The 27,784-nt window shown below is 36.1% G+C and overlaps 3 protein-coding genes across 3 annotated transcripts in view; 2 read left to right on the top strand and 1 right to left on the bottom strand.

Annotated features, from left to right (window-relative positions):
- LOC136818430 (calcium-activated potassium channel subunit alpha-1-like) overlaps positions 1-9,920 on the top strand; it is a 37,063-nt gene extending 27,143 nt beyond the window's left edge. The window contains exons 20-31 of the mRNA XM_067074769.1: positions 259-348; positions 1,135-1,208; positions 1,902-2,019; positions 2,557-2,665; positions 3,054-3,149; positions 3,738-3,824; positions 4,092-4,133; positions 4,479-4,629; positions 5,117-5,389; positions 6,625-6,758; positions 7,654-7,848; positions 8,795-9,920. Coding sequence (XP_066930870.1) covers positions 259-348; positions 1,135-1,208; positions 1,902-2,019; positions 2,557-2,665; positions 3,054-3,149; positions 3,738-3,824; positions 4,092-4,133; positions 4,479-4,629; positions 5,117-5,389; positions 6,625-6,758; positions 7,654-7,848; positions 8,795-9,064 — 1,639 coding nt within the window. The 3' untranslated portion in view covers positions 9,065-9,920. The remainder of the gene's footprint in view (positions 1-258; positions 349-1,134; positions 1,209-1,901; positions 2,020-2,556; positions 2,666-3,053; positions 3,150-3,737; positions 3,825-4,091; positions 4,134-4,478; positions 4,630-5,116; positions 5,390-6,624; positions 6,759-7,653; positions 7,849-8,794) is intronic.
- Positions 9,921-11,190: 1,270 nt separating this feature from the next.
- LOC136818508 (protein disulfide-isomerase A6 homolog) lies at positions 11,191-23,753 on the bottom strand. The gene is made up of 8 exons (XM_067074850.1): positions 23,670-23,753; positions 16,443-16,581; positions 15,984-16,168; positions 15,416-15,501; positions 14,650-14,783; positions 13,382-13,495; positions 12,744-13,164; positions 11,191-12,245 (listed from the first exon to the last, which is right to left on the bottom strand). The coding sequence occupies exons 1-8, from the start codon at positions 23,695-23,697 to the stop codon at positions 12,009-12,011; spliced, it is 1,344 nt and encodes a 447-aa protein (XP_066930951.1). The 5' UTR covers positions 23,698-23,753; the 3' UTR covers positions 11,191-12,008.
- A 954-nt stretch (positions 23,754-24,707) lies between these two features.
- LOC136818436 (NADH dehydrogenase [ubiquinone] flavoprotein 1, mitochondrial-like) overlaps positions 24,708-27,784 on the top strand; it is a 34,424-nt gene continuing 31,347 nt past the window's right edge. Inside the window, exon 1 of the mRNA XM_067074776.1 lies at positions 24,708-24,984. Within this exon, the coding sequence (XP_066930877.1) occupies positions 24,948-24,984 (37 nt within the window). The 5' untranslated portion in view covers positions 24,708-24,947. The remainder of the gene's footprint in view (positions 24,985-27,784) is intronic.

The raw sequence follows: 27,784 nt of genomic DNA on the forward strand, positions 1-27,784 counted from the left end.
TGACTTTTTATGTTCAAGTCTACATATTACCGTTTTTATGGTCAGACCAAAAAAAGGACCAAATTTCCCCTGAGAAATGGAAAAGTTCGGCAAACAGGCGCACGAGGATATCAGTTTAGTCTAGCTTAGACGGCCCACTTTTCGCCCTGTATATTTTTATTATGAATTAAAGTGGGCAAAAGGTTGGCTGTCTAAACAAGAGCTCAATAACATTAACAGTTCACCAGAATTGACTTATGATTATTTTCTCTCTCCTAGCTTTGCTATCAATCCCAATGACAAGAAGTTGAGACTTTTACCAGGAACGCGTGGTTTCTTTTTCGCCCAAGATGCCAGCGATGTTGCGAAGTAAATACACACGTTTATTTTGTTCAATCATACCATACACAATACGCCTTGAGAGGGGGTCTATCTAACAAATCCTGCATTACTAAAAATAGACAAAAAGAACGACAAATTTCATAAAGAACGATAAATATCACCATCCACAACCAACCCCGACCAAAAGTGACTATACACCCCTACGTATTCATTCCTCATCGTTTGTCACGGGAATCAACTTTAAAAGATGTTACAATGGCGGGATTTGCAAGACAAACCTACTGTTGGGAAGATCTGATCATGCTGACCCAGCTGGCACACAACGTTAACGTTTATCTAACGTTATATGGACGTTAGGGATGTTTGATTAACGTTTAAACAACGTTTTAATCAGCTGAGGACACAGACGCATCCCAGCTTGGACACAACGTTTCTTTCAACGTTTAATTAACGTTCACAACGTCCATAAAACGTTGGATGAACGTTGAAACAACGTTGTGTGCCAGCTGGGATAAAGCCTTGTTTAAACCTTCATCAATAAAAGACTACTTTTGACATTAAAGGCTAGCTAGAGGTGATAGTAGAAGCCTTTCTCCAAATCATCATCTTAATATATATAGACTGGGAATCCAGTCGTTTATAACGTTTTTGTTGAAAGCGGGAAATTTTTATGTCGGGATATGGTTAAAATAAACTATATTGATGCTCCTGTCAAGTTTTCTACTTCCTATTTTTTACTGAGTTAAGTCGTCTAGCATGCTAGACTATAATATATATGAAACCTTTTGATATTTGTATGTACTCTACTTTTAGAGCATCGAAATATTGTGCGAAGTGTCACAAAGACCTTCAAGATCCTGAACGAATGGTCAAATGTAAATGCAGACGTATGTTTATCTGATTTCGTTTCTAGTTATTAGATAAATTAATTCAAGAGTTTCTTATTAGGTGCCACTCACATATCGATTTTTTAGCGTCAGCCACCAAAAATCGATTAAATCAATTACTCCTTTTTTAACTCTTCAAACCTACCTACTATATCTTATTTTAGACCAACAAATTATCAAACATTTTTTTTGAAAAACAGTCGAAAACTATGCTCCCCACCCCCTCGTGTTATTGTAACGTTAGTCGCGGGAAACATCCATCTGCGAGTGGCCCCTTACAATTTTACAAATAGCTTCCAACGCAAGATACAAAAATTTAGAAGAGACACTTGCATTCATTCAATACCTAAGTCTGTCTTTGGAAGCTCTTTTATTTCAGTTGATTAAGTTTCTTAAGGACTAGGTGGACAAGATGGCCGAGGGATGTCTTTTGAAATTTTTCAAACATTTAAAAGTTCTTAGTCAGGGCTTGTGTCATTCATTGTTAGGCATATGATTTTACTGCAAAATTTTTGTCCAAAAAAAACAAACCACGTTTCTCAACTTTTCCCAAACAACCAACCAAATTTTACCATGTTTCTTTATATCCAATCACACTTTAACTTTTCCCAATCAGCCAATCACATTTCATTATTTTCCAAATCAACCAATCATATTCCTTTAACTTTTCTCAATCGACCAATCACATTTCAGGACGTATGAAACAAGAACAGGAAAAGAAGAATCCAGCTCAGAAAGGAAAATACGAAACAAAAGTCGATGTTGATCCAGTGCATTTGCTCGAAGCCGAACCTGACGAAGCTAAAAAGGAGTAAGTTTTCTATACTAAATTACTAAAGTTTTCTATCTTCGTCCGGTTGAGTGATGCTAAGAAAAAAACTTAACACAGAATGAAACCTAAGCTAAGGAGGAGTAAGTTTTCCATATAAGCATCTCATCTCTTCTTCAGTTGGTAAAGCGAGGCTAAGGAAAATTTGACAAAAAAAAACCTTTTTTATGACTTAGGGCTAGTGAGATAAAAATTCAGTTGACTCTCTCTAATTCGGTCATTAAGGGATTATGACCTTTCTTTGAATTAGAGATAGATTCGAATCATACAGAGCAGAGCATTTAACACTACTTTCCGCCTGAAGGCACAAGTGATTTAGTTCGAATTACGGAGTTCGAATTAGAGAGGGTCGACTGTATAAAGTGCACTCCCTTAAAGCTGAACCAAGTGAATGTAGAAAGGAGTAAGTTATCAGTAGAAAGTCATATATTTCTGTTTGCTAAAACGATCAATTGTTCTATAGAGAAACTGTGTCAAAATTCGTTTAAAAATTCCTTTTTAAATTTGTTTTATTTCCAGTAAACAATCATTGACGGGAGACTATTTTGCAAGTGGTGAAAAACCAAAGTTTGACCAAAGTGGGACGTTTTATTGGTGCGAAACAAGAAGCTATATATCTGCCAGGATGGTATGACATTTTTTTCAAAGATATTTCGGTTTTATACTTAAATACAAATACAAAAGTTGGGCTGTCCCCCTTACAAGGTACCTCTTTAGAATGCCATCGAAATTCAGGGATATCCCCTGTATTTTTGCCCAATTTAAAGAGACCCTTGAATTTTACTTGGAATGGACCTTCACCTCCCCTTCACCTTCTCTCTTTCTTATCTCGCATCATCCTCCAAAAAATTAAGGAATAATATTTCTCCGAAAGAGAATGTCTCGTAAAAAAATTGTTTGAATTGCATTTCCGTCCAACAAATATATTATATATGGGCCTTTTATCTTTATAGGTTACCAAACAGATGAATAAGGATAAATATAATGATAATATTTTCACTTTCTCCTTTCTCCAGAGTCTCGGTGATGCTGCAGAAAGGAAGTTCAAGAACCATGTTGTTGTGCTGGTTTTATCACAACGTCTTTCACCACCGCTTGGTTTAAGACAACTTGTAAGACCCCAATACGTTATACAGAACCATCCGAAGCTGAAGCCTTTATGAATAAATTTCTTCATCAGCTTACCAACGACAACTCTCCTCACCGAGTTCATGATATAGTTAAGCCAGGACTCATTCATCCGTTTTCTTATTAGGTCTCTGCTCATCCTCTAGCGAAAATAATTTCTTATAAACCTATATAGGAAATATATCTATAGAGGTCTGTAATTTAGACTAAATTTTCGTTCGTTCGTTCGTTCGTTCGTTCGTTCGTTCGTTCGTTCGTTCGTTCGTTCGTTCGTTCGTTCGTTCGTTCGTTCGTTCGTTCGTTCGTTCGTTCGTTCGTTCGTTCGTTCGTTCGTTCGTTCGTTCGTTCGTTCGTTCGTTCGTTCGTTCGTTCGTTCGTTCGTTCGTTCGTTCGTTCGTTCGTTCGTTCGTTCGTTCGTTCGTTCGTTCGTTCGTTCGTTCGTTCGTTCGTTCGTTCGTTCGTTCGTTCGTTCGTTCGTTCGTTCGTTCGTTCGTTCGTTCGCTCGCTCGTTCGTCTCGTTCGTTCGTTCGTTCGTTCGTTCGTTCTCTCTACTTTCCCTTTTCATTCTGCAGGTACTTCCATTGCGTGCAAGCAATCGTCTTCCACACGATGTCAAAAAAGTTGTCATTCTTGGGGATGGAGATTTCTTAGCTCGCGAGGTAACATTCATTTTTCTATGAGAGAAGAACCCTAACCATATTATTAGCCTAAATCCTAAATCCTAAAATATGATCGGAATGTTGAAACATTAACACTTCTTTGTCATAATTTTTGTGTTTACGGAATGGCATTTAAAATATATTTTGAAAGAAAGATTGTTTTATTTTGAATTTTTGTTGTGTTATAATTTTATGATCGCTGATAACTTGTAATGACATTTAGCTTAGAAATTATATGATAAGAAATATCCAATTTTTTACTTTTAGTGGCCGACGTTGGCGAATTTCCCTGATGTCGACATCGTACCTGTAAGTACCTAGATCTTGAAATATGATTGAAGTTGAAGGATTGCCCTCTGCATAATAAAAACAAAAGAAAACTAAAACGGGAAAGGCGTTTTTTAATTAGCATTGTAGTTGTAGCCCTGGGGCCCAATAAAAAATATTCTTTAACGTGCATAATATACATCTTCAAAATATTCATGGTTTAAATCAGTATTCTTCTGGCTATTTCTAAAAAATCTGAGTTGTTTAGATTATCTTTTCTTAGCTTTTGAAATCTAATCCTTTTCTGCGAGAAATTTTTTGAGTTTTGATGAGTCTAGTTTATCTTTTCTTTTAGTTTTTAAAATCTTATCCCGTTTCCAATTCCAGGGTTCGCCTTACAACCGTTCCGATTTACGGGCAGTCAATGTGAATACAGCGGACATGTGTATTTTGTTATCACCCGGACATGGTAGCGAGGAAGATGAGCACCAAGCTCTCTCTGATAAAGAAGTCATCCTGGTTACTTTGAATTTGAAAGGTAAAATTATTTTTCAATCAACTGACATACACCCAAGTCGATATGTCTCAGGCGACCTTAGCGACCGTAGTGCAGTGGTAGATCATCCGACTACGGTGCGCAAGGTTGTGGATTCGATTATCAGCCGGGGCGTACTTAGTACTTGATGCCTCTGTGCTTGATACTCAGCAATTAAGATAAAGATCAAGGGAGAGGGGAGCAATCCAGGGAGAAGGAGTGGTGCCCTCTCCTACCTTCGGGTAGATAGCTATAGAAAGTATACTTCTTAAGGTGGGTACGGTAAACATTGGGTCAGTAGAAACTGTGGCGAGGTTTTTCGGATTTGGGTTAAGGAAAAGTATTTCTTTTTAGACACAATTTTCAACCAAAGTATACCAGATTACTTCTCAAGATGCATATTAACTAAATGTTATCATCAAGTTTTGGCTTTTTATCACTTAAATTATTGACTATTTTGAAAAATATTGTCTTGTTTTTTATCATTCAGCCATGACTTTTGACGAATCAGAACTAGCAGTCACGGAGGAGATCAAGAAAGTCGATTCGTCACGAGGAACTTCTATCAACGGTGAAAGTTCTGCCGATGTACGGGTGGGATTCTCATCGGGCGCCAATTCAAGGGCGGCCACCCGTATGACTGGACGCCCTGAAACTTCAATGTCTCACATGACAGCGGGCGGTAATAGTATGATACAAGAAGTCAAGAAAACGTTCAAAGGAGCTTTGAATGGAGCCAACATCCCTATGATCACTGAACTTGGTAAGTGGAAATTACTTTGAATTTAGCCCAGGCTCGTTCCCATCCCCTTAGCTCAATTTTGCATTCTTCTGTTAGCGCTCACGAAAGGTGTGGGTACTAGCTGGGTTGCGAGCTGACGGGGGGGGGGGTGCCGCCCGACCTTCGAACTTTGGACCCTTACCGGGACTAACAAGGAGAAAACAAAGGAAAATGTTGGGAATTTTACGACCCTTAACAGGACAATTTTGACCAATTTTGACCAAATTTCGATCTTTTACAGGGTAGAAAGTTGAAATTTTCTTATTTTTCTGACTGAAATTTGATTTTCTGATTTTTCTGACCCTTAGCGGGACTTTGGAAATCCAAAAAAGGTACCCTTAAGGGCGGCACATACCGTACCCTCCATTTGCCTAAGTACCCCCCCCCCCCCCCGGATGCTATATAGGTTAAGGCTCACGATTGTATCACGTCAATTAGTAAAATCAAAAAGTGGTTTAAGTGACTCTGGGTACGAGATTGAATTTACCCTAGAAATCTTTTATGCTACTTTGATTCAGTCACTAGGATAAATCCGATGACAAGTTGTGATTGGAATAACAGTAACAGTATTCAAAGGGAAACTTACAATCCTAAAATCTTTAAAGCGCCACTAAACGCTATATTGTCGTAAGCCGTATGTCTCACCATGTTGCGTTGTGATGAATATGGGCTAAGTTAACTAGGCTACTCTGAATTGACTTAAAATCACTAACGCAAAGAAAAGCCACAGGCCTAGTTGTTGAAAAATAGTTTATTGGTCGATTAAAGTTTTGAAAAGGCTTTGCTATTTTAAGAGCAGTGTGATTTTGGGATTTCATTGCTTGCAAGCATCTTCTAACGAAGATTTGTGCTTCTCATATACTACCTGTGACTTTGACTCAATCTAGGGTTTTCAACATATTACTCTAAACACGGTATTATACTCCCAGGTAGCTAATCAGCGGGCGGGGGCTAATTTCCGGGGCGGAAATTACACTCTTAATACTAGACTGGAGTCGTTTATAGTTATGTAATAATACGATTATTGTTACGGGATTTAGTTTGTATAAAATTGTTCCCTCCATTACTTTTAGCTTTATTTCTACGTTTCTGAATTAATCTTAATACCCCCCAAAAAGGTAATTATAGACTAAAACCAGTCTTATTTGGATCAAAAAAGGGTCAAAAGTTTTAAACGACTAAGGGTAATGGATCTCTAAATCATTTTTTTCCTTCAGTATGTGATTCGAACGCGATGTACATTGATCAAGATGATATGAACATCTACGACGATGATGGAATCTTTTTAACGCAACCGTACGCTTGCGGCTCCGCTTTCACCGTATCGGTTCTCGATTCACTCGTCAGTGCGGTAAGTATTTGTTTAAAAAGCTGTCAGCCGCATAGGATAAATCATATCAATTCCATTTCCTAACTTTGAAAATGCAAACATCTGCCATCCTTTAAAACATAAGGGAACTGGGCTAGAATTTACCAAGAAAGAATCTTAAGCATGGCCTTCTAAATCTGATCTTAGGTCAAATTTTCGAAGGGTCGTTGCATTCGATTTTATCATAGACAATGAATTTTAACGTAATTTTCCTTGTAAATTCATTATCAGTACCCTCAGAAGCCAACTGCGCAGTTTAAGGGTTGAAAGGTGTATTTTTCACACTCTAAACAAGTTCGTTTACTTAGTTAACAATCCTGTGGTTACGGGTTCGAATGTATATCAAATTCCAATTAAAATGACTCTCATCATGTGTGAAGTTGTTTGTAGGGGCGTTGTAATCCTTTGAAATTTTGAACCTTTGCTTGAAAACAATAGAAAAAAGTGTGAAAAGTCCCTGAAAAGTCCCATTTTTCGAGATTTCAAATTGGCATAACTTGAGTTAAGAAAATAAATACACCGAAAAATTTAGAGGTTTTTCCTAAAATCCTAGAAGCTATCTGCATGGAAAATATCTCAGACCATCTGATTATCCCTTTAACTACTGTATTCAGCTTACTGAAGATTAAAGGATTGTTTAGTGATCAAAATGAAAAGAAAGAGCATATAAAAGTGCTAAGCATATAAGTAAGTTTTATGTAGGTATATTTAAGAGGTATTAAAATTAAGAATGTATTATGTTGGACGGTGAAAAAGAATGCGGCTATTATATTTTGATTTTTATAATTATGAATGTATTATAATTCATAGTGGATTTCAAGAAGCCAAAATTGACTCTTCGACCATCTTTAACCTTGGTTTTCCCTTTTTTCATCAGACATATTTCAACAGTGACGTATTAACACTTGTCCGTAATCTGGTCACCGGTTCTGTGAGTCCGGAACTGGACGAATTGTTAGCAGAAGGCAAGCAGCCGTCCGGTTCGTACGAAACACAAGAGATTGCCGCTGTCAGGAACAGATGTCGGGTGGCGCAAATTTCTTTGTTCGAAGGGCCTTTATCGGAATATGGGGTAAGTAGTTAAAAATCTTTATAAAGTCAACTCTCTCTAATTCGAACCTCTACTATTCGAATCTTTTTGTATTTCGAACTAAAATATTTGTCCCGTCAGTTAGAAATTATTTATTATGAAATACTTTCTATGATTCGAAGAAAATTATTGGTCCCTTATGAAGATCGAATTAGAGTCAACTATATTGAAGTATTAGTATGTTACACCCCTGTCTCAGTGACTCACTGATAATTTAAGGCCAGTAAAGATAAATGAAAGAAATAAATACCAATGGATATGGAAAACTAGTTCTTTAAATGAGTGAGGGTTTGGAATTCACCTTTTACAACCGATTTTCCGAGGTGGAAAGGGTTCCAACTAGGTCTGTGATTTGAGGTGTTAAGATAGTCAAAGACTGTCAGACAATTAAAAAAAAGAGACCTTTCTTTCTTCTTTCACTTCCAAAAAATTGTTAATTGTGTTGATTGTGTCAGTGTTTGGTATGCTGACTGTTAGTGAATACAAGGTGCTTCTAAGTAAGACAAAATGGGCTATTCCAGAAAAAATTGTAACCCCTATGTTGAGGAGATCATTTTCGGGAAAGGTGACACCCTGGATTTTTTTTCAAATTTTCAAGAACCCCCCCCCCCCTGGATTTTCTTCTCATTTTTTAGACTACCCTGGATTTACCTCCTCAACATATAGTTCTACAGTCCCACAGTCAGACTTGGATCCCTCTGGATTTTCAACCTTTTTCTACTGACCACCCTGGATTTTCTAAATCATTTTACTGACCACCCTGGATTTTTTATTTTCCATACCACCCTGGAAGTCATACCTTCTCAACATAGGAGGTACAGACTATTTCTGGAATAGCCCAATCTTTGGAAGACTTAAATTTCTCTTGATTCGCATAAGTCATGAATATGATAAATACACAGTTTACTTTCCATTTTTTCATTACTAGGAATGTGGTTTATTCGGTGATCTATTTTTGTACGCTCTTCGTACGTACAACATGATCTGCTTGGGTCTCTACCGATTCCGAGATTCGCAACGTATGAAGGACAAAATACCAAGCACGAAACGTTACGTCATCACGTTCCCGCCCTTTAATTTTGTTTTGGATCCAACTGATCTGGTCTTTGTTTTAATGCAGTTCGAAAAACCGAAACGTAAAAGGAAATCTGTGTCTCGTGTTGGCTCTGTGGCGTCGCGATTTTCAGGCGCTTTTTAATTTTGTTTTTTGTTAGCATTGACTTGTAGGTTTTTATATCTTTTGTTTTTTTAAATATTTTTAAAACCCTAATCACGTACTTCTATTACTTTTCAAGGGTCTTGTTAAGATTTACAAATTATACCTAAAATTCTATGATCCAGGGGTCTTATATAGACCCAGCGAACGGCGACTATCACCGATCAAAGCATCAAAGAATAGAAGTATGTCGGTCTAAAACTTCGGTTCAAAAACAAAGCAAAATAAGACTTTTGGAATAAATGAAGAATCTTTGAAAAAAGGATTGGCTTTTAGCAGATATGATGAACTACCCACAGATCCCGAAGGGCTAGATCTGCGGCCTTTATCGAAAAGTGAAGGAAGTTTTGGTAGGATTTCCTACCAAAGAAATCACGTGACAACAAGCAATTTCACTGGTTTTAGAGATGTAAAATAGCGTTTGCCGCCTACTTTTTTTGGTCTCACGGTCCGAAAACAATTAAAATGCTATAGATCCTATCCATCGGCACGAAATTTAAAAAGTCAAATTTTTGCTTCACTTTTTTTTCTGGTGGAGAAAGCTTAAAGTTGCTTACCTAGCCCTTCGGGCTTTACAGGATATCTGTGGAACTACCTCCAATTTTTGAAGACCTTTACGTACGTGGTAGTAGAAAATTAAGAAAGAAGTTTTTTAAAGCTCACTTTATTGCCTGTACATATAGTAATTATTTCTAGAATTATGATTTTGTAAAATGTAGATTTTAATGATGTTTTTTATGCACGTTAATTTATTATGGTAGACGAGTTGTCGATAAAAACACTTTTGTTTTATTTTGTACATGAATGACCTTTTAAAAAAGATCAGAAAAAGAAACTATTTAATATGCATAACACCCGTGTCAGCTTGTTTCATGTTTCCGGTAGAAATCACAGAAATATGTAATCGGATTCATCGGGCTCAAGAAATTGTTAAATAATCAAGTTTGTTTTTCACCGATTTTTAAAATTTATTCTAAAGTTAGATTTAGTTCGGTTAATGGAATTACTGCATAATTAGCGTGATAGGAGGAAATTCTTTTATTTTGAGTCTAATCATGCGTAAACTTTAGGGGCTTATATTTTGGGAACACATCGCTCAGACCAAAGGATATTTTCTTGCTCAGAATTCTTAGGACGAGCCATCTTTTCTTGAGATTTTTCTAGCGATCTAAACAAAGCTAAAACAAAAGTGATTTAAATAGAAAAGATCAGAACACTTTGAGTGATGAGATGATGATGGAGTTTTTACAAGATGCCTAACTGATTGGTTATTTTTAAACAATAGGGATGACGCGTTCTTTAGAAAAAGTAATAAACTCGTTTGTCTCAACATTTAACGACCAACAGAGTCATCAAAGAACTTGTAAAAACTCCGGCTTGACCCTGAGTGATCAAAGAAGCTGGTATTCTATTCCATATTCCGTTTCTCTGGTATGACAGTTTTTTGGTTTTTCAATTGCAGATCTTTCGATAGGGAAGTCTGAAAAATCCTTCTTGGCGCCCCTTCACAAATGGGCTCCGCTGTTAGGGTCTAAACACTAAAGATGCTAAAACGTCAAAATCTTCTCCCTCTAGAGCAGAGGGTGACTTTCAATTTTTGAATCGGACTTTCCCGTGAGCCCAACTGGCTGGAAAACTTTCTATTTAGCCGATAAGAAACTTTGTACTGAAATATCGATATCTTTGAAAAATAGCCAAACAATAAGGGTTAAAAACTCTTTAAAACGATTGCAGGTTTTTTATAGCTCTAGAATCCGCAATCAGGTTCAGTGACATACTTGGGCCACATGTACTATTTTGCCATGTTGATAGCTTAATTTTACTCGAGTACGCATTTTTTATAAGCACCTCCAATTTTCGCGTCAGAGCTGGGGTTGCTTAGAATTCTAGCTGATTTTCTGAAAATTTTGCTTTGACCCCCCTTGACATTATATCATTTTCATGCTTATTGGGTCAAGGACTGTGATTTTTTATGCTTAGATTATCTAAAAACCTTTTACTTTAGAGATAGTAAAAAAAGGCTAATTTCAGGACTCGAGCCTTACTAAAAATAATATGTAAAGCGTAAATGGATTGAAGCATTGAGGCATAAAATCATAATTCATAAATTTAAATCCGGCATTTAAAAAACTGTTATTTCTGAATTTTATATCATTTTTGGTTACAATTGACAACATTAAAAAGGTCAAAAAACCTACATAAAACTTTGGGCAAAATACTAAAAATAGTGCCACAAGCAAATTTGAAAAACATTAATACATACATACGAGTGAATGATCTACAACTATTTTGAAACCCCGCTCTACAAGAGATTGTAACAGTAAAAACTTTCATTGTTCGATAAAAAAACTGTGTAAATTGTTTTCAACTCCTTGAAAAGATGGTCGCCGGTTAGTAGAAATAATTTAAAAAGGTGGCCTAATAAATGAATGAAAAAATGAACGAAAAACTTCCTAAAAAGCAGCAAACTCTCTACAACTCTAGAGTATCAAGGAGACACAAAGCAATGAACAATAGAGAGTGTACTGTTCTCGACACACGCAAGTTAAGATTACGTCATTTTTCATATCGATAACATGAAATTCAACCAATTTAGCGACTTTAAAGGTTTTATTTTTACATAAGTGTCCCCGTTTCAAATCAGACACATTTTAAATATCAGGACAGTGTCTTCCTATTGTTAGATTATGCTGATATAAGCAAAAAATCTTTTTCTTTTCCTCTTTCTGACCAATCTTGCTCCGCATTAATCCAATGTGAAAAAGCTTGTGAATTAAAATTGATGAATAAGCAAACGATATCACTCTTATTTAAAAACAAAACCTTTAAGTTAAAAAGGGATTCCTTGTTTTTTGGGTGTTTAATGGCGACGTGATCAATCTTACGTATATGTCAAGAGTTAGAAAGTTTAAAAAAGTTTATATTTTTACAATTCATCGTTTTTCTTCTTTGGTTCATCATCGAGATCATCCAATTCAATATCGCTCAAATCAATATCTTCTTCTTCAGGCATTTTCCCATCTAATCCGTCCCATGGTTCAACGTCCTTGATTGAGGGTAACCCGTTTGTTAATTTCTCAGTGCGTCCACGGCCGACAGCGATCGAACGGAGTAATTCGTCGATACCGTCTTTACTGAATGATCCGCGAAGTCCAACGAAAACCTATCCGAAAAAAGTTAATAGAGGAAAAGGTCAATTAACAGAGAAAAACCTTTCAAATTTCAATATGGGCGGGGGTAAAGCTTCTAAACGCAATAAAAAATGGATAAATTTGGAGGCTTCGTGTCACTTAGCATTTGAGTCTTACATACATAGAAACTTTTAGAGCCTTCAAAAAATGAGCCCCGAAATAGAGATTGGATTGGATTTCCTACCAAAGAAATCACGTGATAACAAGCAATTTCACTGGTTTGAGAGATGCGAAATAGCGTTTTCCGCCTACTTTTTTTATCTCGCGTTCCAAAAATAAGTAAAATGCTAGATGCTATCCATCGGCACGAAATTTAAAAAGTCAAATTTCTGATTCACTTTTTTTTTGCTGGATAAAGCTTAAAGTTGCCTATCTAGCCCTTCAGGCTTTACAGACCTGTGTGCCAGAGTGATGAAGACTCGATTATTATCATTGAAAATTATAATTTCAAAGCAAATACATTTTCTAACCTTCTTTCTAATATTGACGACTGCCATTGCTGGATATCCGAATCCACCGATGCCAAGAGCTTGTTCTAATTTCTGGTGAGTAGCAGCTGAAGTCCAAACCCATCCCCATAGCTTAGCTTTGTATTTATCTCCCAATTCACGTAAGACGGTCAAAAAATTGTTACGTCCGGACGCTTGGGTGTCTAAGATATCAGGTAAGAAAGACACAATGCAGAGTGGTTTCTCGTTGCAGTTATCTTCTAAGATCTTGTTTGAAGTCAATTCCATGATCTCTGGTGGTTCAACGGATTCGGAGTGGAGTTCCAAAGCAAATGCAATGATATCACTGGCGGTACGCCCACCCTGAAAATCTTGGGCGGAGTTGAAATCTTTGACGCCGGCTCGGAAGTATTTGATGGTTGGATATCCTTGAACTTGGAATCTGGAAATGAAAAATTATATTCTATGAATGGAAAGACGGTCGATTTGAATTGAGTCGAGAAGTTTTAGTCCATTTCAAATAATAATGGGTTCTACAGTTACTTCTGTAGGGATACATTGTTTTTCATTTTCCCTCTTTTTACTTTTTTGAAGCTTTTGGTCAATTAACCCATTGGAAACTTGTGTCCATAACTCCTAGCAACTTTACATACACTTACCGTTGTGCCATATTTGGGTGAGCAGTAGCATCGAGTGCTCCGAGTTTGACTTTTCCTTTGAGCTCAGCTGCAGCTTTCTTCCATTCAGGCTCTAATCTTTGACAATGTCCACACCTGGTAAAATAAGATAAATAAGATAAATCCTTAGCATTTCAAAATCAATCCCTTATTAAGCGAACTAATCACACGATGGGTCATTTTTTCTCATTTGGCCCACCTTCAAAGAGAGCAATTAACCGTTAATAGCGAGGTTAAGCACGAGTTTATTTTGACCGTAAAGTGCGATACCGTAGGTCAGTACATAAGATTTCACTTACATGGTTTGCTTTGGCAAGTTATGTACAGGCCTACGGTATCGCACTTTACGGTCAAAATAAAGCGTGTTTAACCTCGCTAATTGCATTCTCCGGAGAGCAATTAAATTCGTTAATCAGACTCTTCAACGACGCACCAATTTTTACAAAATAGAGTCTAATGTTTTTTCGTTCGTTTTTTTATCGAACGTTATAATTTCAATCGAACGTTATAATTTCATTCGAAATTCACTTTGCGAGAAAGAAAAACTATGAACAACAATAAAAGAAAAACATAAAGAGAAGAGAAAAAAATACTTTCAGTGTAATTTTCTTTCTTAACGGTATAAAAGTAGCCAGACCCAAAGATTAGCTGGGAATCACATGATAACTCGCTCGTGATTTTTTGTCTCGATATTTAAAAAAAGACTCATGCAATTATTCACGAATCGCACTCGCTACCACGTGTTTACATACACTAAACAAGATGAGTTAATTTTTCTTATTTGGCGCGCCTTCAAAGAGAGCAATAAATTGTTAGTTGCATTCTGTAGAAAGTAATTATTCTCGAAATGCACTTATACTAATTTTCGTGGGAAAAATATTCGCTTTTTTCGGCAAAACGGCAAAAAATCAGAACCCGCGAATTACAAATTTTGCGATTTTTCATCAAAAATCTGAAAAACCCATAGAAGAATGAAAAAAATAAGTCCAAAATCGAAGCTTTTTTTGGATTTTTTTCGACCACGAAAATTAGTTTCCGTTTTTTATCAGTTTTCTTGCTAAAATTAGCCCCCTTAAGGTAACCGATCAAAAATCATCTTGGTCTGACGAATTTATTTAACGCCGACTTTTTCACAATACAATATTCAACGTAAATATATGAAAGAATGAAACATACAAATCCAATTCTTGAACCTTAGCGGCAAGCCTTTGTTGCCCTATACGGTCAACCCCCAGAAAGATATATCTTACCATGGTGCAAAGAATTCAACGAGAACAGGTTCTTTGGCGTTCAAAACTTCTTTCTCAAAGTTGGCGTCAGTTAATTCAACAACTGCATCACCGCTGCTACCGCCGCCGCTTCCACCACTTCCACCACGGCTTGACTAGAAATATCAAATAAAAAAAACCTTCAATAACAATTAGTTACTGGCAAAAAAGAAATAGAGAAGCACGACCATCCAATAATACCGTAGACGATGCTATCGTCCATGTCATATATTATGATATTATGATACAGCAAAGTTGTATATTATAAAACGTAATATGTTGCGAGACATTGAACCCCTCCGACTATTTTTTGCCTGCGTGGACAAAATTTCCACCCCACTGCTGATTTGCGTGTTTGAGGTTATTCTTTATTATTCGAATTCGTCTTAGAAGTTAGTCTACTATAGCATAGTCTCGGCATAGTCTACTAATACTGTATTACTTCGGATAACAAGCACTTATCAAATTTTTTAGGTTACAAGGAGTGGCGTTTATTGGAGCAGGGGAGGCGTTAAAAAAAGGGTGTTTATTCGAAAAATACACGGTAACTTTACATAAATAATTCAAACATTTGTAATATACAAAATGAAAAAGTTTTTCATAATTGATCACGAATTTTAGAACGAATAAAATGTAAAGTTATTCCTCAAATAAGTACAACAGTCCTCTTCAAATCAAATTCAAACTTTAGAACATGTGGTGCTCCGTAGTACAAAGCGCTTAATTATAAAAGCATGTTTTAACTTACACCACCACGACCATTCAATTTATCTTTCACTGAGCGTTGTACGGCTTTCAAAGCCTCATCAACTAAAGCTTGTGCGGTTCTTGCACCTGAAATTTAGGAATGATACGAAGATTGTTTCTATAGACATTTTTCCGGGCATTTTTTTGTCCGCTTCATCCCACTAAAACCGTCCCAGTCCTTTTTTCGAAACTATAGACAGTAGAAAAATGTGTCAAAAAGGATTGGATTGAGTTTAGGGGGATGATTAATAAATAATTAAGCGGAACGCGTCTCACCGCGCGACTACGGTCGAAAAGGTGTATTCTTAATTAAAACTCCATTAAATGCCTTATTTAGATCAATTATCTAACAGTTGTCAAAGTAATGTATTCAATGAATTTTACACATTAAAAAATAGCATTTATTCTTAAATTTTGGTAAATTCTATTCAGAATTTTGAGACAGACAAGTCTATTGACTTTGTTTCACTGAGACAGAAATCTGTCTGGGGCGGAAGAACTTTATATCAATGTCTGTAATGTAAACATGAAAGATAATTGCCTGTACGAAGACCAGAACAATAACATACCATTGTAATCTTGTGGGGAATTTTTATTGGCACCAAAAACTTTGATGGTTGGGAATCCACGAACATTGTATGGTCCACCTACAGAACCATGGACATCCATATCGACAGCACCAACTGAAACAACTCCTTTCAAGGCTTTGGCAGCTTTCTTCCATTCTGGAGCAAGACTTTTGCAATGACCACACCTGGTTTAAGAAAAAATATCAACAATATGTAATGAAAGAAAGAAGATTTAAAAAAACAGAAATATAATTTTTGTGTAAATTAAAAGCATATTTTGTTCTGTTCTTTTTTTTTTGATAAAGATTTAAGTAAAAATTCTTATGTGAGAAGTATATATAGAACTTGCCCATCATTCAGATTAGCTAAATTTTATTGTTTTTTGCAAATAAAGTAACAAAGACCTGCAAAGACGAGATTAAGAAGCAAACAAAACTATTCAGAAAAAAATATTCCTACCATGGTGCATAAAACTCAACAAGCCAGATTTGATCACTGTTTATAACTTTATGATTGAAATTTCCTCCTGTGAGCTCCACAACATCATCAGAAGGGCTGTATAAGGCCTGAATTGAGCAGGCACATGCCAATAACGTAACTGAAATGAAAAAGAAAAATAAGACATTAGGTTCAATTTTTATCAATTTTTTCGAGATATCATTGTGAAACAATAACTGAGAATAGTCTGGAATAGTAAAATCATGGCAAATCTACTAGGAAGAGCAAAAAAAAACTACCCTAAAAAATATTATAGTACATTTTTTTTAGCAATGAAGGGCTAATAAACAGGACGACAAAAAATCATAACACAAATATTTTCCAGATCTCTCATTATAAGAATAAAGGACGAAAATAGAATATTTTTTTACAAAATCCAGGTGTCAATGCTTATAAACTTTATTCTTATAAAAAGAAAAACATGTAACATTGGACTAGATTGGAAATTTTTTGTGTTGAAAATTTGGAGGTGGTGACAGTTTTATCTGTTTTTAAGGAACTCAAATTTAATGTATTTGGCTTCTTGTTCACATGAATTGCTCAACATCTAAATGACTGAAACGAAAATACTGATGTATCGTGTAATTATTCTGTTTAATTTGATAGGTTGATTTTTAACGTTTTCAGGCACTTTCTGAAAGTAATTTTTTTATTCAATTGAGCATAACTTTTGATCAAATGAATCAAATTTAATAAATGACCAATCAAAAGTTTATCTTTCTTCTTTCTAATGGAATAGGAGTGGTTCTTTTAAAATTCTTAGAATTCGAGAAAATCAGTTTCAGAGAGAGAAACTTTTTTGTGGCACACCCGGCGTAACGTAAACTTAAAATGCTTATAACTTATCAGCTAATTTTCCAATTATTTTCAAATTTTGACACTTGTTAGGTATTGACAGTTTGAACTTAAAAAAATTGAGAAATATTTTTAGAAAATGATCACTTTTTCAATTTTTGACTATTTTACTCATTTTCAGCATTGATCTTTTAACAGCAATTTATCTTCATGGAAAATTAAAACTGACAATCATGTTAATTTATGTTTTTTCTAAATATCTTGTCTAAATATCTTTTATTGGTTCGGCTCTGGAAGACATTTTTGTAAATCATATACATTTGGGCGGCCATTTATTCTGTTTGAATATGAGAAATGGTCTACACCTTAGGATCAAGGATTGAAACAAATAAAAGAGGTGTCATGAAGGGTGAGATTTAACAACCGCCCATTGGGCAAGGCACTGAAAGGCCACGAGCGCCAAAAAGAAGGGCCATGTGAAATGCGACAATATCTTAATGGTGGAAATTAAATAAACAGTCCGCAAAGGACAGTATAAACTCTTATATCAACATTAGGAGATCATGGAGTGGAGCCTGATTTTACTTTCATTTTCAATGGTTTCATTTTCGATTTCAAGCCAACATCTTAGCAACGGGGTGCTTGGCCCATAGTTACAGGGGCTTGTGCAAAAAACTAAACATAGAAAATTTTTCAAATCAATTAAAGCAATAAAAAATGAAACTTTTCCATGTTTCACTTTTTTGCACCAATTCTTCAAAATGAAAATATTTGAGATTTAAAAGTTCTTCTTTCATGGGGGGGGGGGGTCGATAGTAAAATCGTAGACATATATGAGTAGTAAAAAGATTTTTACGAATTTTTACATACCACCACCCAGACTCTTGGAAGAGGTATTTTACTACCCTGGTAGTAAAAGTTTTTGGGACAATTTGTCATGGAGACCGCCTATTTTTTGGTTGCTTTTCGGCTTGATTTTACAAAATAAGCTAAAAAATGATTATTTCTGTGACACATTTTTCACTTAATGCAAAAATTAATGTTTTGCCCTTAGAATTAAAGTCTTTTTTATATTGACAAAAAATTTCGAGACAATTTCCAACAGAAAATTTTTTCAAATTATAATTTTTTTAGATTTTTACAGAAAAGTCATCCAAAAAATTAAAAGAATTACAAAAATAGCTAAAATTTGCTAATTTTACCAGTTTTAACTACCCAGGTAGTAAATTTTTTTTTCAACATTTAACGCATAGATACCACCCATTTTAGTATTTAACTACCCTGGGTAGTAAAATTTTGTTCTATTTTTCGTCACACCACCACCGTAGTAAACGTCATTATGTCTGAGATTATATTATCAACCCCCCAGACCATTTTTCATGCCCTTTTAGTGCCCGGTCATCGGACGCTGCCCCTCCTGAAATCTCTGAAATTTTGGTAAAAACAGCCTTTTTAGCAGAAAAACACAAGAAAGAGTGCCCTTTTTGGCCACCAACGGACGCTGCCCTGCCTTTCTAAAATATGGCCTGCCCCCCTGTTTCATTCAATGATTTTTTACAGCTGTTTACAGCACTTTGTTGACAATCTACCTCTTGCATTAAATTTCCGCTTTCTTTGGAGAATTGAAGATGAGAAAAAATCTATAGGATCTTCTTAGGATCACTGATTGAAACAAATAAAAGAGGTGTTATGAAGGGTGGGATTTAACAACCGCCCATTGGGCAAGGCACCGAAAGGCCACGGGTGCCAAAAAGAAGGGCCATGTGAAATGCGGCACTCTTATTGGTGGAAATTAAATAAATAGTCCCCGAAGGAGCGCCACAAAGCAATCAGTAGAAGAAACCACTTTCGTTTTTGTTGCAGATTTCAATATAAATTTCTCACAGCAAGAATTATTTGTCAATGCGTATGTGTCAGTTTGTATTGTTGCAAATGGAATTAAAGATAAGAGGTAGATAGGACTAGCCTAGTTTTTAATCCTGATTGATAGGAAGTTTAAGTCTAGACTGCTCAACAATAGACCTTTTTGCCTTTCCATCCACATTCTTGAATTGTATGCAAAAATAAAGGAACGAAAAAGCTATCGTTGGATTTAGTTGGAAAATATGCAAGATTGTAAACACAAAGATTAAAAAGACAACAAAGCACCTTATAAAGAAATACTATAATCATTAGAACATAAAAAGATGGAATTTTTTAATCCAAAAAAATATACTTGCAGAACAACAAAAGCCTATTAGAAATTTGTTCTTAACGACAAAGCATATATTCTGTTTTCATGCGATTAAAAAATTCCACAAAGATGGAGAACACACATCAAACTTTCAAAACACGCAAACTGAAAGCAGTAATTATGACGTCACACTTTCTTTCCTGTGCAAGAAAATATTAAAATCTCTGTTTTGATATACAAGGTCAAGCGCAACACATTAGTAAAAGAGCCGCTGTAAATCAGGGGGTTCAGATCAAAGGTTTGATTTGATCATTTGGCGGTTCTATTCCCAGGAGAATAATTTACTGTCAGCCGAATAAGGATTATTTTTGTACCTTTTGCTGGGGATTTTTCAGCTTTTAAAGTTTATGCCTAATGTTATGGTTTATTGAAGTGCTTGTTCTAAGAGATGAGCGAATATGATTATTTTTAGTTTTCAAGAGAAGCAAATCTAATCTTTCTTCTACAAGATTACACTTTAATATAATGTCAATTATGCCTGCAATTTTTATATTAATATTTTCTTTTTGCATAGGTTTTGAATATTTTCAATGCAACCTTACCACATTTGATTAAAATGCAGGAATTATTTGTCTATATATACTTAGATTCAATTAATACCGGTTTCCTTTGTTATTTCAAACCGGAGCTAGAAACTTCGCACAAGAGCTGTCAAAGTTGAAGACAGCGGGCATTCCCCATGAATGATTTGATTGTAATGTAAGGTCTTCTTTTTTTTCTGCGCCTAGAATGTTTTGACCCCAATGTAGTCTTCTTTTTCTTACTTTAGATATTGTTGGTCGCAGACTGGACGTCTTATTTTGGACGTCTAATTTTGAAACTGATTGCATTAACTTTTTTATCAATATTTTAGATGAAGGAAAATGTATCGAGCTGATTTTTATAGAAATGCTTTCTAACATACTCGTCATTTTGGACAAGTATTTTTTGAATGGCAGTAGTTGAGGCTTTTTTTCTTACAAGGCTTTTTTGTCCACAGGTTGCCATCTTTCTTTTTTTTTTTCGAAAAAAACTGTTTTTTCATGAGTTGGATCTTTCGGATTCTGCTCATTCTCTTCTAGAATTACACAGTTGACCTAAGGGAAATCAAATAGGTCAAAGCAGGCAGATAAAACTACCAAAAGAAATTTTCCAGAGGTTTGTTTTTGTATGATTTTTCTAGGTCCAAAGACATTGGGTCACCAACTATTGAAGTAGTTACCGTGAAGTCAGGAAACTTGCATCAGTGGAGGGAAACTTGCATCATAAAACCATCAAATGGACTGACGAATCAAAGCAGCAAAATTTCAAAACAAATGAACTACGCAGATCCCTGCTTGCAGCTTTACTCAACCATTTTTAACTCAGTTCGGCAAATTGCATAGATCTGCAAAAAACCGCAACGTTGCGGAATATTGCAACGTTGCGGAATATTGCAATGTTGCGGTTTTTTGCAGCGTTTCCCCCAGGGTTGTGCTGCTATTTTACGCACGCAACGCTTCCAATTGAAGCTTGTGATTTAAAAAATTATGAGTGCCTACCAATTTTCTTCTAAACACATGCAAAATCAGGCAAAAACTTTCTTTCTTAAACAAAGTAGCGGTTTTTTGAACAAAGTAGCATTTCTTCCAAGAATGATTGTGAATAATCGCTAGGTAGGAAATTAAAATGCTAGAGTGAAAAGTTTCCATTTGGGTTGTTCTTCAAAATGCACATTATTTTGGGACCCCGGTCCAGGCCCTGCGATGCCTATTTTGGTCCAAAGGCCAGGGCTGCGAAATTATGCAGCAGTAAGGCGATGGGAATTTGATGCTCTGTTTACCGTCGACCGCCCGCATGCTCTTGAGCCGCCGCTCAAAAAAGTTCATTATTTTCTTCTTTTCCTGTGCCAAGCTATCCAAAACACTCAAAGTGAATCAAAAATAACATCTTCTCTAACAAAATGTGCGCCTCGAGTAAAAAACATGGTTCCAATCACGTCCGCGAATGGGGCAGGCATTTTTTTAAGCAGTGGGCGGCATCAAGGGCGTTTTAGAAATTCGCGTTTTAGACGTGTCTTGGAGCTCTTCCGGCGCTTCCGGAGCAAGTGATTTTTAACACGTTCTAAAAAACGATGTCGCATGTCATTTTGATTCCGAAAGTGAAAGCAGCTCGATTTCACGGTGGAATTCAACTTCGTTGGAGATTGGAAGCACCAGGACGACCCTCGACATGGCCCGAGAATTCTCGGGCCAAAACTTTTATTGGAATTCGCGTTAAAGCCCGAGTATGGCCCGAGAATTCGGGCCGTGTTCGGGCCACACTCGGGCCAATTTTTGAAAACATGATTTAAACAGGCGTGTAATTTCAGGACTGAATTTTTTTAACATTTTCTTTGAGAAAAACTTGGTTTCTCTTAATTATATTAAATATATGAATGTTGTAAATTCATATAAATATTAAATGCCAGTATGGATTCCACAAAATCTCGCGCCGAAGATATTTTTCCGTGCAGCAAGCCTCCCGCCAAGCAAAATTTTTTTTTTTTTCAATAAGGGTGCAAGATGGGAAAAGAGGCGCATGCGCCAACATAATTAATAAATTGACGCGAGCGCAAGCGAGCGAAAGCAAATTTAGCCAAATGGAAGCTAAAATTCGATGGATTATTAGGATTATGGAGTCATTCACGCCGAGCTGGAATTATTACTTTACGCCAACTGAAAATCAAACAATCTTTGTAAGTACCCTTACGCCAATGCGCCAAAAACGTTTCAGTTGTACGCCGAAGAACTTCGGCGTTAGTTACACGAAATCCATACTGGATTAAATGTCTTATTTGGTATGAAAACATAGTTATAAATATACTTAGGGTGGAAATATTTGCTAGTAAACTGGTCCTGGTTGACTCGGGTCATGTTCGGGCCAAAAGAATTGATAGGGACTCTCGGCCCGAACATGGGCCGAAGAGGCCCGAGAATTCTCGGGCCATGTCGAGGGTCGTGCACCAGGTAGGAATAATGAATACCGTAGGATCGTCTAATCTCGACATACGTCTTGCAATCTCGACACCGGATCTGTAAAATAATCAAAACAAACCTTGAATGAAATTCTTGGTATCATTCTTATCGAACAAGTTCATCCATCAAACTAGAAGTTCAGTAAACATTGCCATCCTTTCAATTAAAGAAAACAGCCAAATTATAAGCAGTTTTACACAACACACGAAACGCATGCAAACTTCCCCGTAACTTTCTCCTGTCCATCATTAAAATTTTACAACTTTATTACACTTCAAGTCACGTGATAAAAATAATTCGCGCGCTTAGTCGACCTGGTTTCCATTTCCTTATTATTTATTGAAAGCACACGCTCTAGGCGCTAGGAGGCCGCGTTAAACTTCTAGGCGCCGCACCTAGCACACCCAGTCCCTTTTCAAATTCATAAGGAAACCGGGTTCTTTTAATTATTTTCGGTTCACGGTATAAAGGTCTACTAAAAAATTCCTTGCGTGCAAAATGTTGTTGTGATTTGGGCATCTTCGTTGAAAGCATGCTAATTAGTTTTTTAGTGATTACTACATCGTTAAAGTGTTCTTTTCAAATATAAGTAATAACAGTTCACACATTTCTCATATTATATTAACAATCTGTGACGTGATAGAGAGAGAGTACAATTTAGTGATTGATTGATAACTTTGGTATGTATTTGTTTATGTTTGACTTTTTATTTCGAAGACCAGCCTACAGCTATGTCGAGATTGCAAGACGTATGTCGAGATTAGACGATCCTACGGTAATGAATAATGAAATTTTGCCGCATCAAATATTTTTTGAAACGCGACGGTTAAACAGATCAGAGCATCAAATTCCCATTGCCTAAAGCTGCGGAAATTTGCAACGTTTCGGAATATCACAACGCTAAAGAAGCAGAATTTGGCAGCGTTGCGGATCTATGCAATTTGCAGAACTGAACTTTGTATTTTAATGACCAGCCAGGTCATTCATTTGAGGCCTATGCAAGTTTCCCTCCACTCCGTCCCATTGATGCAAGTTATCCGACACTTCAGAGTTCACGATATTTTGATCTTTGACTATTTTCTTTTAATACAGCAATCATTTTACAAAAAAACCGAGCTCAAAATTGACATAAAGAGAGGAAGATTCTACCCTACCCAACAATTTGAATAAAGTTACTATACTTACTGGCAAAGAAATATTGCATTTTCCCCATAAAATTCCCTACTTTTGTTTTTGTATATCAGTGTTTTGCTTATGTTTCTTCTGAATGCGTGTTGTACCGTGATGACGTCTTAAAAATTTTGAAAATTCGTTCGATTTCGTGGTCTGCTCTGATTGGTCAAAAACAAACGGGAATTATCGATTAAGATCGATTCCGATGTGTTTCTGAAAGATTTTTTATATTTACCGAAGAATTAGAGATTTCAGAACAAATACAATTTAATCAAAGTGAATTTGGAACTCATTTTCCGAAGAAAAATCAAATATAAGTTGATAAAAAAAGAGAATTTTCCTTTCATTTTGTAATTTCGATGTAACATCGATTTTAATCGATTTTATTTATCGAAGATAATAATATCTATAAGTCAGACTCATTGTTATGGTAGTTTCGGAATATAGCTTTGAGAAATCTAACCTAGCATTACCAAGAATGGACGTTTTCGAAAGTAGAACAATTAGCGGTTATATTGATCAAGCATTTTTAACTTTGTGAAAAAAGTTTTCCGTGCAAATTAAAAAAAACTAACCGCGCAGAGGTCTTAAGTTGCAAAACGGAAAACATAAAAGACAAACCTCCAAAATGTGATCGGCTATTGCTCATTCCGACATTTTAAATTTTCCGGGGGTTTTGCTATTTGGGATTGTTTAGGTCAGGTTTGCTAGTAACGGCTTTTCACTGTGCCGGGTGCATACTCGGCGCCTTGGGCCCCGCAGGGTTGCTAGTAACGGCTTGAATTTTAATCAGGTTTAAAAAAGGGGTACTTTTACCCATATTATAATAACATTACCCCCGTATTTTGCCAGTTTGGTATAAAATGTTATGAATTGCAAGGTTTTGCTGTGCGGCGATGGCTCAAGGGATAGAGCGCTGGCTTCCGGATCTGAAGGTCTTTCTTTGGTGGTGGTTCGAATCCCACTCGGTGCGAAAATTAGACTGGTCGAAATTGATCGTCAAATGATTGACAGGCACGAAAACTCAGTCAGAAATGAGAAACTCAGAAACTCAGACAGTCAGAAAAGAGAAAGACGGGATCAGAGATAAGGATCACATTTCGGAGGTTTGTATCTTACGTTTTCCTTGCAAAACACACCATTTTTTTGAAAAAAGTGGCTGTTTTTGGAGAAAATATTGGCAAAAGAACTAGTATAAACTTACAAAACTTAATGCATACTAAAATTTTATCTTAGAAGTAACGTTACACATTCAAAGTATAACTAAACGAATTTGGAACCAAAATAAATATGGCACTCCGAACACTGAGACAAGTCAGACTAGAAGGTATGTTTTTTTACTAAATGGAAGTTCTTACTTCATCTTTTCACCACTGACCATTTGGGAAATAGACCTTTTTTCAAAGAGGCCACCCTGTTGAATAATTTGTAGTCCAGCAGAAAAACAATGATAAAACCATGCATAATTATTACAATACAAATGAATACATACTATCATTGTTTTTATGGCTGGACTACATAATTATTCAACAGGACGTCCTCTTTGAAAAAAGGTCTATCCTTCTAATGGCACACTTAACTTTCTTGAAAATTTTTAAGAACTATAACATGTCTGCCTATGAAAGTGTCAACCAGACCCGATCATTCGATTCGAACTTTGCGAACCAATCGAACAACAATATTGAATGGAACTAATATATTAAAAAATTAAAGGACCCTCCCGGCGCTCCGGAAACTTCCAGAGTTTTCTGGAGCAGCTAAAAACACTATTTTTCTCTCCGTAAAGTTCCGGAGCTCTTCTGGTGCTTCCGTAGCAAGTGATTTTTAACACGTGGTGTAAAAAATGTTTTTTAAACATTACAAAAAATATCCGGCAAGTACAAAACGCCTACTACCTACTACTTAATACTTACTACCTACTACTTACCGTGAGATTGGGTAACTTGCATCAGTGGAGGCTAACATGCATAGCCCTCAAATGAAAGACCTGGCTGGTCATTAAAATACAAAGTTAAATCAAAACAAAAATGGTAGAGTAGAGCTGCGAGCGGAGCTGAGTAGTTGTATTTTAATGACTAGCCAGGTCATTCATTTGAGGGCTATGCATGTTAGCCTCCACTGATGCAAGTTACCCAATCTCACGGTACTACTTACTACCTACTCAGTTTGTTTACTTTACAGACCAGAACTCTCCTTCACTTGTTCGAAATCTCTATTCTAAAAAAATTGGTTTTGTAATATCTGAATGCTAACACACAAGTCTTTGCTTTATATTTTCTTGAAAAAAGTGTTATCTAAAAGAATATTTAGCATATTAACGTAGTGAGTAAATATTCTCTTTGCCTCATATAAGTATACTGAAGTATAAAACAAAAGGCCATTATCTTGATTTTTTCGTTTTCCTAAACCTACCGTAGGATCGTCTAATCTCGACATACGTCTTGCAATCTCGACACCGGATCTGTAAAATAATCAAAACAAACCTTGAATGAAATTCTTGGTATCATTCTTATCGAACAAGTTCATCCATCAAACTAGAAGTTCAGTAAACATTGCAATCCTTTCAATTAAAAAAACAGCCAAATTATAAGCAGTTTTACACAACACACGAAACGCATGCAAACTTCCTCGTAGCTTTCTCGTGTCCATCATTAAAATTTTACAACTTTATTACGCTTCAAGTCACGTGATAAAAATAATTCGCGCGCTTAGTCGACCTGGTTTCCATTTCCTTATTATTTATTGCAAGCTCTAGGCGCTAGGAGGCCGCGTTAAACTTCTAGGTGCCGCACCTAGCACACCCTGTCCCTTTTCAAATTCATAAGGAAACCAGGTTCTTTTAATTATTTTCGGTTCACGGTAAAAAGGTCTACTAAAAAATTCCTCGCGTGCAAAATGTTGTTGTGATTTGGGCATCTTCGTTGAAAGCATGCTAATTAGTTTTTTAGTGATTACTACATCGTTAAAGTGTTCTTTTCAAATATAAGTAATAACAGTTCACATTTCTCATATTATATTAACAATCTGTGACGTGGATAGAGAGAGAGAACAATTTAGTGATTGATTGATAACTTTGGTATGTATTTGTTTATGTTTGATTTTTTATTTCGAAGACCAGCCTACAGCTATGTCGAGATTGCAAGACGTATGTCGATATTAAACGACTCTACGGTACTCTCTCTTATGACTCTTATTATAAGACGATAAGAATACACGACGTAACATGTCTAAAAAAAGCTCTGTAATATAAATAGGGGGTCAATCTACAGGGATTTTTCACTTTTTTACTACCGTATACCGGCAAAAATACTCAATCCAAGATTGAGTTATGAAACTCAACTGGGTTATTGAGTTTGTCTGCTTTCTCCACCGAAGAGAACGTTTAAGTCCTCAAAATACTAGAAGAAAATGACCAGTCATTTTCTTGACAAAAGTGGCTTACGGATGCCTTTCCCGTGCCTTTCTCATATTGTTATCAGATACCATTCTGATTCCTTTCAAATTGCATCTTTTAATGCCATCTAAAGGCATCTCTGTACACTAGGGACTATTTGATAAAAATATTGACAGGGTCAGTAAGTATGACGTCTGTAAACTTTATTAAGCTGGATATTTCAATCATGCTGAAAGAGATGCCTTTAGTATGAATAGATAGAATTATTCAGTAGGAAAACATTTATTAAGGGGTTAGGGGGTCTTAGAGCGCCCCAAGACCCCCAACTCAAAATCGGGCTCGCTTCGTTCACGTGTTGTCACACATCTGAAACTCAATCTAAATATCAAAAACGGTAGTAGCTCAAAGTGCTTGAAAAAATCCCTGTATCTCTATCCTATTGTATGATCTGCATCATATCAAATGGTGCCAAAATATTTCTTGGAATTGGTTTGTGAAGCTTTTAATATTCAATAACTGTGTCAATATTTTCACCAAAAATTTCATTTCGTCAACTTTGACATGGTCAAATTGACACCTCTAAAACAGCTCTTTGTAGTATTTTCCTACTGAAAATTTCTACCTTGCGATACTGAAAGCATCTTATTGAGCACAAAAAGAATCTTTGCTACATAAAATGAAGTCTACAAAGGTCATATTTAACGACCGTGTCAATAGTTTGGTTCAAAAGGCG

This window comes from Clytia hemisphaerica, unplaced genomic scaffold (genome assembly GCF_902728285.1).
Source record: "Clytia hemisphaerica strain Z4C2 unplaced genomic scaffold, Clytia hemisphaerica genome assembly, whole genome shotgun sequence".
Classification (NCBI taxonomy): Eukaryota; Metazoa; Cnidaria; class Hydrozoa; order Leptothecata; family Clytiidae; genus Clytia; species Clytia hemisphaerica.

Excerpts from the sequence above, each read along its gene's own strand:
- LOC136818508 (XM_067074850.1), bottom strand. The coding sequence starts at position 23,697 with ATGGGGAAAATGCAATATTTCTTTGCCA. Across the intron at positions 15,502-15,983 it reads TTCCCCACAAGATTACAATG|GTGCAAGAACCGCACAAGCT; the intron begins GTATGTTATTGT and ends CCTAAATTTCAG. Across the intron at positions 13,496-14,649 it reads GTTGAATTCTTTGCACCATG|GTGTGGACATTGTCAAAGAT; the intron begins GTAAGATATATC and ends TTATTTTACCAG.